Below are 16,231 nucleotides of genomic sequence, written 5' to 3' on the forward strand. Positions count from 1 at the left end.
AGTGTTGGGAAAGAAATGGGAAGCTCCAGCTTCTCCAGACCTGCCCCAGCTGTCTGCAGTATGTGTGATGCTGTCTGAGGTGCTTGCAGGATGACACCTTACATTTGCCGTGCTTCTTCCATAATGGTTCTCTGTGTACAGGGTACTGTATGCTGAAATTTCCTTGAAGAGGAAATTTCTAGCAAAGAGCCAGCAGGGAACCTAGCAGGCCTGGATAGAGCAGAAGATTGCAGATGCAAGCCCTCATGAAGAGCTGCTTTATATTGATAAGAGGCACAGCAGAACCCTGCAAGCAGACTAACTTCTCAGCCTCAGCAGCTGTGTATCAGCAGAGAAGAGGGTACTGACTACACTTTCTGCAGTGTGTTTGTCCCAGGAGCAGCTGTGTTGGGGAAGTGTAGTCAGCTGTAATATGTCTTTGTTTGGCCTTGGTGGAGGAAGACATGTATGTCACTAGCATTTCATAGGCTTGTTCATATTTGTTTGAACACCAAAAGGGGTTGGTTTTTAATATCTTTGTATGCTTCTGTACCCACTGGCTGGATTGTGGGAAGGGCCTAGAGGGGAAGCCATATGGGGAGTGGCTGAGGGAGCTGGAGTTGTTTAGCTTGAAGAAAAGGGGGCTCAGGAGGGACCTTCTGCAATTGCCTGAAAGGAGGTTGTAGCAAGGCAAGGGTCTGCCGCTTTTCCAGGCAACCAGTAGTGACAGGACAAGAGGAAATGGTGTCAAGCTGGGCCAGGGGAGGTTCAGGTTGACATCAGGAAGAATAGAAAGGATTGTCAAGTGCTGAAATGGGCCGCCCAGGGAAGTACTGGAGTAACCATCCCTGGAAGTGCCAGTGGACCTGGCAGTTAGTGCTGTAGTTTAGCTGACGTGGTGGTGTTTGGTTGAAGACTGGACTCAGTGGTCTTGGAGGTCTTTTCCAACCTTAGTAATTCTATGATCAACACTACTCAGAGTAGAAAGAGTGAAAAACCAGCTTTGAATCTGTCATTGTTGCCAGTATAAATTGTGCTCAAAACCACAGAGCATGCACTATGTCTTGTCTTTTGTTCCCAGGTTGCACTAAGAAGACAGCAAGCTCAGGAAGAGGAACTTGGAATCAGCCGCCCAGTGCCCCTGCCCAGTGTCCCAGAGACATTTGTTAAGAAGAACAGTGGTGGCAGCACTTGCCTGTTGCGGGAAAGCAGCAGCCAAATGCACTCAGCAAGTACAGCCGTGACATCAGCGAGTACACCATCAGGTGAAGTGCTGGGAGAGCGGTGCTCGTGGCTGGGGGCAATGGCCAACACTGCCTGTGCCTGCTGTTGGCACCTGTTCACCTCTTTGCAGTGACAGGGTTGTGGAGAATCCTCTCCCCAATACCAGCATATACTTTTGGTACAACTAGCAAAAGGGAAGGATCCAGTATCAGTCTTTAATATTTTAATTGATTGTTTTTACTTGAAAATCAAAATTTCTTTTACACAGACTGGTGCTGTAATAAAATTCAATAGGGTGTGTGACTGCAATTAGAGAATTATGGGAAGCTTTTGTCCTTTGTCCCAAAACATAACTCCTGCCACAGTCATGGTAAGTGTGTTTTGGCTGGCTGTGTAGCAAGAGTTTTCAGGGCAGCAGAGATCTGCCAACCTTACATGACTTGATGTGGTGGCACATTGGTTCTGTGTGGCACGGTGTGATGAACTACCAAAGACTGATAACAGTCCTTCTCTTCTACTACAACTTACTCTACTGCATTTGACACTTGTAAAACAAAACCCCAAAACAACAACAATGACAAACAATATTTGTAGATTCAGTGAAAGCATGGCCAAGCACAGATGGGATTTGAAGGTGCTGTGCAGGTGAAGACTCTAGGCAAAATGGTTTTTTCCATGCAAATTGCTTTTTCCCTTTTCTAACTGTGCCTGACAGGCACAGTGATTGAACATACATAAGAAAGAAGAAAGGAGCTGGTGTAACTGATTTCTTGTGTATAGACAGAAAAAAAGCAAACAAATATAGATAAAAGGAAATTTCGTACATTTTTAATCATCTGTAAACATCAGTAATACAGGTCAATATACTTGGCAGATAGAAAGATGATTCTAAAGTGGGCAATGCCTTGCATAGTAATAAAAGGACAGTGCATGAGTATGTCTGTCAAGTGACATTACTCTGTTTTGCAGGCCATTAAAAGTATGTCAGATGGATTTGTTGGATCTAGTGCAGACAGGCATTTTCAGACCATTGTAGAGGAATTTTGCTGGGAAGGTTTTAAAAGAACTGCTTAATAAAGCAATAAATAGCTTTTTATTAGCTTTTTTGTTTTCATTATGTTAGTGTCACCTTTGAATTGATGCAGTTACTCCTTTCATATTTGCATTATTGCATGCTTTCTCTGTAGACATGGAAAAAGCTGGCTAAAGATTAAAGTAGTATATTCAGTAATGTGTAGAGATTGTGTGTAACTCAGGAGGACAAGAAGATCCTTGCTTATACAGGAAGGCCAAAGAATGAAATAATTTTACTGTTGACAAAACTGGCATAACCTTTGATCTTAATGTTTTTTAAATGACAGTATTTAATTTATTAACCCCATTTTAATAATTGCTAATTAATTGAATTAAATTATGGTCTTTTAATTAAAAACATTGACCAAACAAGCTTAAGGTAATTCACATGCTTGAATAAGGACTTGAAAACATAAAATGCCTAATTTTAAAATAATTTGAATTGTTTGACTATTTTTGGTCAGAGCAGTCATCTTTCTTACAATGGATTTTGAGCAATTTAAATACATTGTTTCTTAAGCATTTTACTAAATAACTAACTGTTATTATTTGTGTCCAAATAAATAACTGATTGTGAATGACAACATTTGAAATACAGCTTCATCTCCAGAAAGAAGATGTGATTCTAGTCAAGAATCAAGACAGGGTCAACCTTGTTCACCAGAAATGGAAACATCTGCAAATGAATAGGAAATCAGGTTCATAGTTTTGCTTTTAGGCACCTAAGTAGCAACAGACATTTGTGCTTAGCTCAGAGGTGACTACACTGTATAAGTAAAGTTACGTCCCTAATAATTTTGCTAGGTTCATCTGTTGAAAGTAATGTAAGTACTTCTGGGTTTTGATTTGATACCAGTGATTGCATGCTGACTGAAGCTGGAGAAGGTGCTCTGCGTTTATCCAGACCTGTAGGATAGCTTTATCAGGTGTCTGACTACAGGCTTTGGTGAGGAATACAGCCTAAATAACCTTAGGCTTTTCTTTTTAGCATATTAAGACCTTTTTTTTCAGATGAGAAATTGCCAAGTGACATTAAGTTCTGGCTTCATGTGTTGGGTTGTTTGAGGATCAGGTACTTGATGGACTCTTGTATTGCTGTTTTTTGATTTTGTTGGTACCCTAAACTGCAAGCAAAATGGAGACCCCATCAGAGCAAGTGTCATTGTCTCAGGTTGGTAGGCTGAGGTGCTGATTTTTCAAGAATTTTCAGTAATTATTAGAGTGAGCAGAGAAAGTGAAACGCTTCATGTCAGGGGGGAGTCAGCAGTTCCCTGCAAGCCCCAGGGGAAGCGGTGGCTCCTGGGATTGCAGCGTGTCCTGTGTGACTCACATTAGGTTGGGCAAGAGGTGATTTTGACAGTGGTAATTCTGTTCCTCCTCTAAGGTTTTTGGCTTATGAGAGCAGTTCTTCTTCTGGACTCTCATCACACGGAGCATTGTTTGCCAGCAGAGGAGTAATGTGTGAAGGAGTCACACAAATCAGACATAGTGCCAGAGAGAGAGTCATTGCTTGCTGTAACCATTTTATTAGCAGATCAGAAATAGTAGGATACCTGGAGACCAGGGGCAGTTTTTCAGATCCCATTGTGACATGCTGTTTTTAAAAAGGGGAAAAATGAATTATCACAGTTACAGCATAGGTGTTTGGACATTAACCATGTCAAGCATGTTTACTTTGGATGGAGTGTGCATTCCCACTCAAAAGCAAACTGGGAATTTGCAGGGTAGTTGGAAGGGAGCAGACCATGGTCTCAGGGCATTAGTAGAGTGTCTTACAGACAGAATTTGTTGTTTCTGTGCATTTCCCCTTAAAAAGTTGTAGGTTGCTGAAAGGAAAGGCCATTTAATTGTACGGAGCAGCAGAAGTCATTATCCCAGGGCATTTGATGTAATTGCCCTTCCTAGATATGCAAAATTTAGGAAAGACTATGGTGGAACCTGTAGAATGTGCTTTTCAGACATGCTCATTTTATAACACCTGTGTTCTTCACTGGTCTGTGTCAGTTCGGAGCCTCTGCCATTTTAATATTTAGAAGTCACCAGGGGGCAGAGAGGGGAGGCAAATGTGGTCATTAAACATCTTAGTTTATCAAAAAAAAAGAAAGAAATCTGCTCACACTGAAGGAAGGAGAATGCATTTCACCTTTTCTTCGTTATATTGGTCATCGTCACGGACTAAGGGTCATGTTTGGCATTTGGCCAGTGGAGTGGCTGCAACATATGTCACCAGATGACTGGAAGGTGCGGGAAAGCACCCCTTCTTTCTGCTGCTCTGCACTGCTGTTGGCCCAATTTAGAAGCATCCAATATAGATGAGATTACTGTGTGATGCAAAATGCCAGCTCCTGCGCCTATGCTCTGTTGTGGATGTTTCCCTGTTGTCTTTGCAATGACAGCAGTGTTCAGGTGCCTTCCTAGTATCACTGGTTGACAAAATATAATTTCAACAATTGTGAGTAGTAAGCTTGTATTTGTTATTTCCCTTTGTTACATTTATTACATTTGACAGAAACAAAATAGTATTCTTTTTTTCTCTAAGTAGGTGCTGCCTTCACTTTGAAACTCTTTGACAAGTAGAAGGGATTTTATTTGCTCTTTTATCTGCTCTTTATCTTTTATCTTTATAGTGAGGTCAGCAGTAATACAATGCCTAATGTATGATGGTACTGAGATCCCTTTGAATTTGCAGTGCTCTAGTTGTCTGCAAAAACTCTACCATGCCTTCTTTACTCTTCCTTTACTTTCTTGGTCACTGTGTTGTGATTTCAAAAATTGATGCCATGATCTTGTGGCTGTTGTGCTGCATAGGTGATGAGTTGAAAAAAAATAGTTGTTATAATTGAAATATACTGTAGCCTGGTTAAAAAAAGTGAGAAATTTTCTTTTTGAAAGAAAGGTCTTTAAAAGTATTTATAGCATAGTGTCATGTGCTGTCAGAATTTCAGTTTCATCCAAAAAGCCTCATTTTAGTCAACTGATCATGAGAAAGCTGCCATGGCCATTTCACTATGAGAGTGCTTAGGGGTTGAAACAGGTTATCCAGAGAGATTCTGGAGTTTCCATGCTTGGGGGGGCTCAAACCTTGACTGGATGGTGTATAAGCAACATGATCCAATTGGGAAGCTGGCTCTGGTTTGAGTAAAGTTTGGGCCAGCTGGTCTGCAGAGATCATTTCCAAACTAGACTGTTGTGTGAATCTCTGAAATTCCTCCTTGCTTGTGTTGACATTAAGCCAATATACTGAAATTTGAAGTTCAGCCAGCCTCAATACTGATAAGCATTTGCAAGCCTGTGAAAGAATTTCCAACCCTTTTGACCTACTCAGTGGTAGATTTTTTTTTATGGAGAACATAGTGGGGAATATCAGGAGGTGGAGGGGATTGATAGTTCAGGTGGCAGCAGCCTCAGCAAGGCTGAGCAGTAAGAAGGTGGCAGTAGCTGCTTTGCCTGCCTGGGCCAGGACTAACATGATGGCTGCATGCCGTCAGAGATCTTGGTGGGCCTGCAGTGGTTACCGTCCTCCTGCTCTTTGCTTTTCTCTTGGTCTCCTCACTACTTTCTAAGGATGATGTTCTCCTGCTGCACCCATGGCTGCTTCTTTAGCAGTTTTAGTTTCTTGCTGCCTCCTGGTTCTGCCACCTCCTTCCATTGCTTCCTGGTGCTTTTCCCTGGCTTCTCCCACAGTCAGCAAATCTCTGCTCAAAAGTAAGGAGTTTAGTTAAACATGACCTCTCTTTACTGGATTGTAACAGCTAACAGAGAAGTTTTGTGTCCATCACCTGTGAATAACTAATCCATCATCATCTGGTTTTCTCCAGTTCATTGCAGTTAAGATAAGACGAAAAGAATCACATTTGCATGTATCTCTTTTAAGAGTTTGTGGACTGTCTTACCTCTCTTGGATTGACATGATTCCCACAGCGCAAGTTAGATTTTGTCTTGGGAAACAGTTGCTGGAAGTGTCTTCTGCCTGTATAATAGTTTTCTTAGTTACTAAATCTCTTTCAAGCTGGATTAAGTAAATATTACAGGAGCTTTCAACAATCTTTCCTTGATTTAGGATAAAACTTACCCTTAATAGGATTTTTAAATTCCTGACTGATAAAAGTATGCAATGAGCAAAGCACTCCACAGTGTGGTGGCTGTGGCTTTGTAATTTTCAATTCCTATTAAAATAACATGTTTTCCTCAGAGCTGTGTAAAAAGGAGTTGTTTCTGAAGCAAGAAGGGGTGGGCATTTCAGCTTCTCTCTGCTGCTTTGGGTTCACTGTACTTGGGGAAACGGTAGAGGAGTTCTGAGCATCTCATTATAAAAGGACATAGATAAATCTGAAAGGATAGAGGGAAGGGTGACAAAAATGATGTATTGCTTGTAGAAAAGGAGACTAAGGGTGGATATAAACAGTCTATAAATATTTGAGGGGTAATAATATGGAGGAGGGGGAGGGATTATTTACAGTGCTTGAGACAGCATAACAAGGAGCAACGGCTTGAAACTAAAAAAGGCAAAATTAAATTAGACACTAGACACTTTTTTTCCTAACTAGAAGTGCAATTAGCAGTGGAGTGACCTACATAAGGACAAGGGGGTAAGTGAAGCATAATCGGGAGAGGTGTTTAAGAGTGTGTTAGATTATGATCTCAAGTGATTAATACGGGGTAAACTCTGATCAATGTGCAGGTTAAAGTAGATGACGGAAATCTCCTGCAGCTTTGTCATCTCCTATATGATTCATTGCCTCCAGCCATTGTTCAACTGTGTTAAATAAATCATAACGTTACAGGGTTCTGCATCCCTGATTAGATGTTTCCAGTTAATTCTCCAGTTCTCCTGCAAAGCTTGCACTTTCCCTGCTCCTCTTTTCAAGCAGTATTCATTATTGCAGCTTTGCACGTGCAGATGAGTGTGTGTAGGTGCCTGTGTTTTAACTGAGCTAATGTTTGAGGTGCTGTATATATTCATTCAATGAGGCACAGACTCTTGTCAAAGGAGTGGTATTTCCATCATACTGGTGAAACAGGGTAGAACTAGTGTCAGTTCTCAAAGTCTATGAATTAAGAACTTTTGTTATTCCTGTCAGGCTTTCAGTCCTGTGTGATGCTTCACTGGAAGTGTAAAAACAAATAGAACTGTAAACAGATTTGGAAAACCCTCGAGGAGATTGCTTTTCCTTTTCTATGCAAGTGGTACTCCAAACCTTGTCCAGGACTGTCTTCACCAGAGGCAGGGGCTGGGGAGAGCTTTCTGCAGGGGAGCAGTGGTGACAGGGATGATCATGACCTACCCAGACTCCCTTACTTTGAGAGAAAAAGGCTGCTCAGCCCTGAGATGGAGGTGAAACACAGGAAGCTCAGCAGTTAACTTCTATCCTTCTTCCACATAGCAGAAGAGAAACTTCTCCCCAAAAGGATTTGGAGTAGACTTTTTTTTAGGTTTATTTTTTATTTATTTTCAAAAATACCTCACCATAGGGCTTTATGTGTTTTCAGCATCTTGCTGTCCAACTTTTCTCACACCACACGAGGCTTCCAGATACAGTTCTATGGTTAGAGCACGATAGCTGCTAAGCGGTGTTTAGACAGACATTGCCATGTACACTGTCCTAGCACCAGATTCTTTTCCCACCTAAAGTAACAGGGCTGGTCAGCGCATCCTATTGTTCTTTGTGCCTTGGAATCTCTTTTTCTGTCACACTGGCATTTGCATATGTACATTCAGATTTAGAGAGTTATCTGTGCCAGCTTGTGCTTTCCATTTATTATTATGAACACTGTGATAAGGAGTGGAGCAGGAGCAGAAAATGTACTAGGAGTTTCTAAGAATTTACTATCCATGGGCACATTAGTACACTATCTTCAGCTAACCTCTTGTTCCTTTCTGTGTCCTTGAAACAGTTATTATAACTTCTCTGAATGTGTGGGGCTCTTTGTTTCAAAGAAAAGATATAAGTCAGGAGCGAAGGAGTACTGCACGCTTCCCTAACTGAACACTGATTTGATTTCTTGCTTCTCCTTTTGTTTCACATGCTTTCTTGTACCTTGAAGACTGCTCTCATTTGCTTAATTTATCAGCTAACTTCCTATTTCAGCCTGTTCACCCATTTTCCATTTACAGTAGGTTTGTCACTTAATAACATGGGAACTAAGATGCAGTTTTGAAGGTTTCTTTTGTAGGAATGCTTTTTCATATGCTTCTGTTTCCTCTGTTTTATTGAACTTTACTAAATTTTCTTCTGAGTTTGAGTACCTGCTAGTCTTAATTAGGGTTGTAAACAGCTCCTTTACTTAAGTAACTAACACTGTTCATGCACATCTGTCCTGTGTTTTCTTGAAGAGCTTGCCCAGAGTCAGTTAAATACTGAGCTTGACTTCCTTTTCAGTGAAACTGGATGTCTGATTTTTTTTGTTTGTTTGTTTGTTTTAATTCCTGTCTCCAGTCTTTATTCCTACTGTTTTATTGCTTGCAGAATAAGCCACTCTTTGGTGATTTGGATGTCTGTAGTAATGGGCACAAGTGAATCTCAGCAGCTGCTAAGCAGCTGTAGTTCAAGTCATTGTGCATTTCTGTCAGTTATGCGTGAACAACATTCATTGGTGATCCTTTTGCATTTGCACTGAAGCAGATTTTCTGGGTGCAAATGTTGTTGCATCCATGCAACACTGGCAGTCATGTACATCTGTGTGATTCTTGCTCACTTGCTCAGGCCTGCTGGGTGTCTGCAGTGTTTTTTCACTGTTCCTGATATTAGTTTTTGCATCACATATCAGGTAGAGTTAAAAAGCTCTCCTGTTATTTCTGTTTAGTCTGTTGTAGAAACTTTTGGGTTTCTGTCATCATAATAGCTTATAACCAAGCACAGGCTCCAGCTAATTCCAACCATCGTCCTACTCCCTTTATTATTTTTAGTGTGAGCCATAGTGATTTTATCCTATTCATATTTCCTCCAAGGTCTCCTATCTCAGACACTTGTAAAGCTTTCCCTCCCTTCTCATGTTTTCTTTGATCTCTTGTTAATGACTTAAATCCCTTTAGATTTAATCCACACCGAGTTTCTATCTCCTCTGAATTTGCTTCTTTGCCCCTGCAGGTGTCTGGGCTGTTTTTCATCACTGTCCAGAAATCTGGTTTTCTTTCCTAATTTCCTGTAATTTTTAATTTCTTCCTCTGTTTTTTAAAATTGCATTGATTTTTATTTTTGTCTCCATTACTCACTTCAGTAGCATGTTGGATGTCTGAACACAAAGAGTTAAATATTTGTAAATTTCCTTCTCAAATCGAGTATCTCAAGGTGAATAATATGTATACATAGATATGCACACACAGTAGTCATACTCCCAGCTTTTATACTGAGGATTGAAAGTGGTCCTCGTTTCTCATGCTTTTAATTTTCTGAAGCACTGATTTTATTGGTCCTGATCCCATTAGCTGTCACACATGCTAATAACTTCAGATATGTAAATAATCCTGGTGTCTCAGTTCAGTGTGGACAAATATATGCTGGAGCATTAAAATAGTGCCCACCACCTTCACAGTTGAAGCCATATTCAAAAGATTTTGAACATATTTTCTTTTCCGAAGCCATTCATATTTTTTCCGCTAAAGATTTGAATAAGATCACTATAGCTGTGCTGTAGTGACCAAAAGTGCAAGAAAAGAAAAAACAAGCACTGCCCCCCACCTCACATAAAAGGGTCGACTGCACTGCTGTAGTCAGTGACAGAGACATTGAAAAGCGAATTTGCTGCTGTAGATACCGTATTGAAGGCCTGGAGCTTAAATTAATTGTGGAAATAAAATACTGTTTTCTGTAGGTTTTTATTTCTACTGCCATATTAGGAGGATTATTAAGTTGCATGCTAAATGTTTGCAGCAGATCATTTTTATTAAGCGTACACTAAATGTGAACAAAATGTGCCTTCTCCAGTTCTACTGAAATCAGAGGTATTTCAGCTTCTCTTAGCTGGATCTGGACTGGGTCTCTGTGTAGGACTGAGAAACTTACTATGCCAAGCTGCAATCTTCCAGATGAAATTGCTCTCTCCTTGTTTTTTTTCTTCTTTGCACAAATCACATTTTTTAAAAAAATACAGGTTTGTGTGAAGATTAAAATTAACCAAAAATCTTGAAATTGAGAGGGTTTTTGAATTGTGTTAGAAGCACACACCCCACGTTAACAATAATTTCACACATTATGGAATAATTTTACATACAGAAGATAGGAAGAAATGCTCAATAGTTTTTTTCCAGTCCTTGCTTTGAAAAAAGACAGATAGTATTATTGCTGTATATGGGATGGTGACATTCCAGTTCCAAAAGGAACTGAAATCAGCAGGACTGGACAACTCATATGCAGTATTAGGAAGAAAAAAGAAAAAAACCCAACAACTTGGCTGAGGATATGGGAAGTCTCCCTCCAACATACTCAAGAACTGTCTGGATACAATCCTGTAAAATGTTTTGTAGGATGACCCTGCTTGAGTGGGGTGGGTGGACCGGATGACCCACTGCTGTCCCTTCCAACCTGACCTACTCTGTGATTTCCAGTTAAGTCTTTTAACATTGGGGAAATTCCTAAATCTTGAAAGAAAGCTGATGTCATGCCTGTGTTTCAAGAAAAGTGAGTGTGGTAGGGTAGGTGGCTGCAAATCCATCAGCCTGATACCAGTTTTTTTTAAATAGTGGAACAATCCACAGCAAAATGAAATATGAAAGAAGGGGAGAAATGCAGCTGTTAAATGATGTTCACACAACATGAATTAACAGAAGTTTATGGGTAAAGATTCTGTCAAGTTGGTAGTCTTTTGTCGTTACAGAATTCTTTGGTGAAGTGACATACTGATGGAGTCACAAATCCTGCAAGGCATTTGATTTTTGTATCCCCTGGCATCTTGATTAGGAACCTGGACTGACAGAAAATCAGTATTGCATGTGTTACGTGGTTTTAAGGAGAATGACCCTATTTGTTTGTAGGTCTGAGTGGGGAATCTTAACACAATAGTGTTTCTAGAGGCATCTCACAGGAACCTGCTCTTTTCTGTTATCATCCCATTGGTATCTTGGAAGGAGATCTGCCATCATCACAGGTTGTATTGGTAGGCGATGGAAAGGTGCACGTACTGGCAAACACTGCAGAAGACAAAAGTGCAGTGCAAAAAGGCTTGGTTAGATGACTGGTCACATGCAAGCAAAAGCCATTTTAACCCATACCAGAAGTGAAAAATTGAGAAGTCTATCCCCAAGAAACATGGTCACTGCACAGCTGGTGATACTGGGGGGTACTGTGCTGAATGTTAGTGGTTCCTGGTGAAAGAGGATGAGCAAAAACTGGCACAGTCCTTCTAGGCAGGTATGTGATGGTGGAAAGCTGGTGAGATGGTCATGGAGCTATTGCTAGTGGGACTCCTTCCCTGGGAGCATGGTACATACCAGAAAGTGGGCTCAAAATGAATATTGGAAGGAAGGGCGTCACTGAACCAGAACCATGGAAAGCTGGGAGAGGGGACAAGGGAAGTACATCTGTTTCCCTGTTGGTACTGTTCCCTAGATTTCTCTTTGTAACTAGTGGTGGGGATGTAGCGATGGTCTGAACCCACACACCTGGACTTGAACTTGGAAGAGCTCAGGCAGGAGACAAAGGAATGATTAAAAGACCAGAGAACATGTACTGGAGTGAAAGTCAGCAGTTTATGTTACATTTTAGTGATCCCCTTAGATAATCTTTATTTAATCTCCAGTATGATTGTTCTGATTGTTTATGCCTTTGCCAGACTATGCCAGCTCCAGTTGAAGTTTTCTGTGTTGTTTCATGGGGTAGGTTTGGTGTTGTGAACAGCAGCAGCGTTGGGAATGCAAAATCCTATGAATTCAGCATAAGGCTCAAGCAAGACTATAGGAAATAACCTTAATTATGAGGTCTCCCAACTTTCCCTGACATGTGTTATCCCTGTTGCATAACAGTTACGCCTCTTTCTGGCAAGTTTTGTTCTTGTTAAAATCTGTTGTCCTGCTTAGAACTGGTTTAGCCCTTCAGAAGTCGAACTGAGGAGATGCCATATTGCTCAAAGACCACTCTGGAGTTATTCCTAGAGGGGAGGAACGAATAATACCCATTCCTTCCAAGTGAAATTGATTCTTCCAATCAAGTAACTCTTGAGAAGCATGAGAGCACAGATGTTGATGTCTTGGCAGATACAGCAATTTCCTGCCAGATCACATGCCCTGTGCCCGCAGACATTGCTGCCATCATGCCAGCTCCTCACCGGTAATGCTGGCTGAACTCAACAGCACAGCAGCTGCACTAGCAAGTAATTCTTCAGGACACCCATGCACCCATGCAGCAGTTGTCAGACACACTGCAGGAAAGCTGCAGTGACTGGTTGTTTTGTCTTGCTGTGGTGGGAGGAGGTGGTAGGAGGGATGGTAGGAGTTGGCAGGTGATAAGGCATGGCTGTGATAAAGAGGTGAAATAGATTGGTCCTTGCACACTTCAGTTCCAAGGAAGAGGCCAGAGGCCTGCAAGAGGCTCAGAATTACTAGACCACACACTTTGGGGCTTGTTTGTTTGTTTGCTTGTTTAAGTGTGTATTCCTGCTTTGAGAAGAATGATGTATATTTCTGGTTAGGTTTGGAGAGGTACTGTGGTATCAGTAAGGTGTTTTGGCTATGCTGTATACTCCTAACCTGGAGACATGGCTGCTGTTAGCCCACACGCCTGATATGGCTGGTACTTGATATTTTCCATCTCTCTCTCTAATAGATGTTAGAGCACAACTGCATACCCAGGGCTGTCCAGGAAGGTAATCTGAACAAGAAGGAAAAAGAACCACCGGATTTCATGTTGGAAGAGGGCCATAAAACTGGCAGTTGATGGAGAGAGGAGAAGGCACAGTTTCTGAAAAGCTTTCTGGTCAAAACAATTGGGAGGGCTTTAGATGTGGCTTTGCATAGGTGAATGAGAGTAAAAGAGCCCTGTCAGAAACCAGGTTCCAGGAGGGGTATAAGCATAGTCTCCCCTCCTGCTCCGTGGACACTGCTTGTCACCAAATTTGTCTCAAGACCCTGTACTGCATTAACCAGAGCTGTGAATGGGGGGTGGGGTGGCTTGTGTTCTGCATAATGAAAGACCAGTAGAATGGCCTTCGATGTGAAAGAGCAGGGATCAGCAGGTTACAAAGCTATGAAAACAAGATGAAATAGACTCTGGAGGAAGAGGAGAAGGAGAAACGGTGGAATTGGAGAGGAGGCAGCTGGGATCTTCTTCAGAGCTTGATGTTCAAGTTTAGCCGCTTGTTGCTGTCATGCTCCTTAAATTTTCATTGAGAGACTCCAGCCTTTTCCCATTCCCTTCCTTCTCTTACTGAAGGGGTTTCCTTTACTTTCCTTATTTTATCTAAAACAGGGAGTGGGAATAGGGAAGGTGTTCATGTGTAATATTTTGTACGGTATCACTATGCAAGGTACAAATAATAAATCACACACTACATGCTTACACAATTTACTGCCAGCTTTTGTATATGCTGTGACAAGTGCTCAAAAGGTCAAAAAAGCTTCCTTAACAAATTTGATAAGATAATGCAGTGAGCTGTAACATCATGAAGTCCTGGGGGCCATAGACCAGAATAGAGGAAATAATTATGCATGGTAATGGGTAATTACAGATAATGGCCTTTTTTGGGGGTGGCAGAAAATTACACAACCCCACAGCCTTGCCTGAAATGAACATTGTCTAGCACATTAACTTTATATCAAGCTAAAAGTTCAATGCTGGAACCAGAGATAATCCACAACTTCTAATGGGAAGAGAACAGAAATACTCCTCTCAAAGGCAGAGCAAGCATGCAGTTTTTTTTCCTTGGGAGGCAGAGTTTCTCAGCAGAAAGTAATGGTGCCAGCTTTCTTTGACATCTGAAATAGCTCTGTCATGATTGTCTGGTGGGAGAAACACATTGTACCAGAGTTTCTGATTATGATGCTAGGGAGTGATTTCACTCCGGTTTTGTTCAAGGCTACTGTCCAACCTCAAAGCCAGATATGAGCTAAACTAATGCATTGTAAGACTTAATATTGCTAAACCAGCTAATAGGAGTGTATCAATGCTTTATGTACTGAGGAAGGAGAAATTGTCAGATACAGATACAAGATTCCTTTGAGGTGTGAAGGCAGATGTTTCCTGACTGAATAACTTCTTGTGTGTGTGTTTTAATGGCACAGCTGTCCCTGCTGTAGAAGCTGGCTTGCAGGAAGGTATTAAAACTGGTGAAAACAGTCACTCTAAATTGAAAACTACAGGAAATGGAAACTTACCAGCAGCTGAATGGCTCACTGGCCGGTGTTTGCCTGCTCCTTGAGTCAGTGTGTTACTCGAGTAGTCACCGTTCTGTATTTTCACCAGCAAAGCTGTCTATGTGCAGAGTCTCTGTAGGCATAGAGAAAATAAAAACTGCTAACCATTGCTTTATATAAGAACACATGCCGATAAATGAGGGCAGATAAATTCTCTTAATTGTCACAATGCATATACAAGTCCCTTTTCTGAAATACACTATCAGATGGAGACTAATCAGGTCTAATGCCACATGAGTAAATTGAACCATGTTGCTGCTTGCTCTCAGACTTTGAAATGTGGCTCTGCTATCCTGATTTATAAAGCAGTTCCTGGTGTACATCTGTCACAAGCTGACTAACAATCTCCCCCAGGTTTCTGTGTGGTCCAGAAGCCATTCCCGGTAGGCACTTTGGTGCTACCACCCTGTTTCACATGCTGAGAAAGTCTAGTAGTATGGACTCTATGTCATTGATCTCACATCAGAGACTTACCCAGACATACTTAAATTAACATTGTCAGCATATAAGAGATGTAAAACTGGCCATTAACAGTACCAGTAGGAATAGAAAATACTCTGCACTTTTATGCAGCCTTCAAATTTCAGTGTTTGTATTTCTCAGTATATATCCTTAAAAATACATTTTCCTCTGTGAGAAAGAGATGATGATAGAAATTCCTGTAAATTACCTGGCATTTCTCCTTTCTCCTCCTGGATGATCTATATACTGGCCTCTGCGTTGATTTTGCCATGCATATCCGCAATTTGTGTAAATCGCCATAGCTTTATTGAAGTAAATGGTCTGAGACTGGTTTACATTAGCTAAGGACTGGACCAGTGTTTTTCACCGTGCTCTGCTAAGCGAAGGCAGGAGCCCATCATAGGTTACTGAATGTAAAAGACCTATATGTGTAACTGACCCCTAGTACTCACCTTCTTTAAAAGAAAATACCAGCCACCCTGAAATGAATTACTGGTTAACTACTATTAATATGCCATAGAGCTGGAGAGTCGTCTACACCACTGCAAGATCAATAACAGTATTTATTGTGCATCATATTGATCTTCTATGAAAGAGTGGGCCATATTTCACACTGTGTACATACTGCAAAAAAAGTAGCATCAGTTCTCTACAGGAATTAGTAAAGACATAGAAAAGAACTTAGAGATCCAAGGGCACAGCTGCATGAAGGGGTACTGTGGTCTCACTGCAGAAGTGTTGCTCATGGATGGAGAGCCTGCGATGGCCCTACATAGTAGATTTGGTGTTCCAAAAACTGAGTGAGAATTTCAACCGTTTCTTTTTTTGTTACTGTTATTCTAATTTCCATACCTCCTTGTACAGGCTCAGTCCCATTTTTGATCATGTCCTATTTGCAACTTCCAAAATATTAAAACTTGTGTGTAATAGCAAGGGGAGGGCCCAGGAGCCCTTCCTACTTTTTCCATCTAGAGAGTAAAGACAGCCAAGGCATTACCCAGCTCTTGCAGCAGGTCTCCTGTTTTAAAGTGCAGGTGGAGGGGCAGAGTGGGAGCCTGACAGTGCAGCAGGGGTTACCTTCTTGAGAGCTTAATTCCTCTTAAATTGCACTCTGATGTGCAGGTGTTGCACTGCTGAAAGCTCTGTGGC

General features: G+C 41.2%; 1 protein-coding gene across 1 annotated transcript in view; it reads left to right on the top strand.

The window, feature by feature from the left end:
* Positions 1-1,024: 1,024 nt before the first annotated feature.
* The window catches only part of DMRT1 (doublesex and mab-3 related transcription factor 1), a gene marked incomplete at its 5' end in the record, with an annotated part of 29,436 nt that continues 14,229 nt past the window's right edge, over positions 1,025-16,231 (top strand). The window contains one exon of the mRNA XM_017740654.1: positions 1,025-1,244. Coding sequence (XP_017596143.1) covers positions 1,025-1,244 — 220 coding nt within the window. The remainder of the gene's footprint in view (positions 1,245-16,231) is intronic.

This window comes from Corvus brachyrhynchos, unplaced genomic scaffold, assembly GCF_000691975.1.
Source record: "Corvus brachyrhynchos isolate BGI_N302 unplaced genomic scaffold, ASM69197v1 scaffold467, whole genome shotgun sequence".
NCBI lineage: Eukaryota > Metazoa > Chordata > Aves > Passeriformes > Corvidae > Corvus > Corvus brachyrhynchos.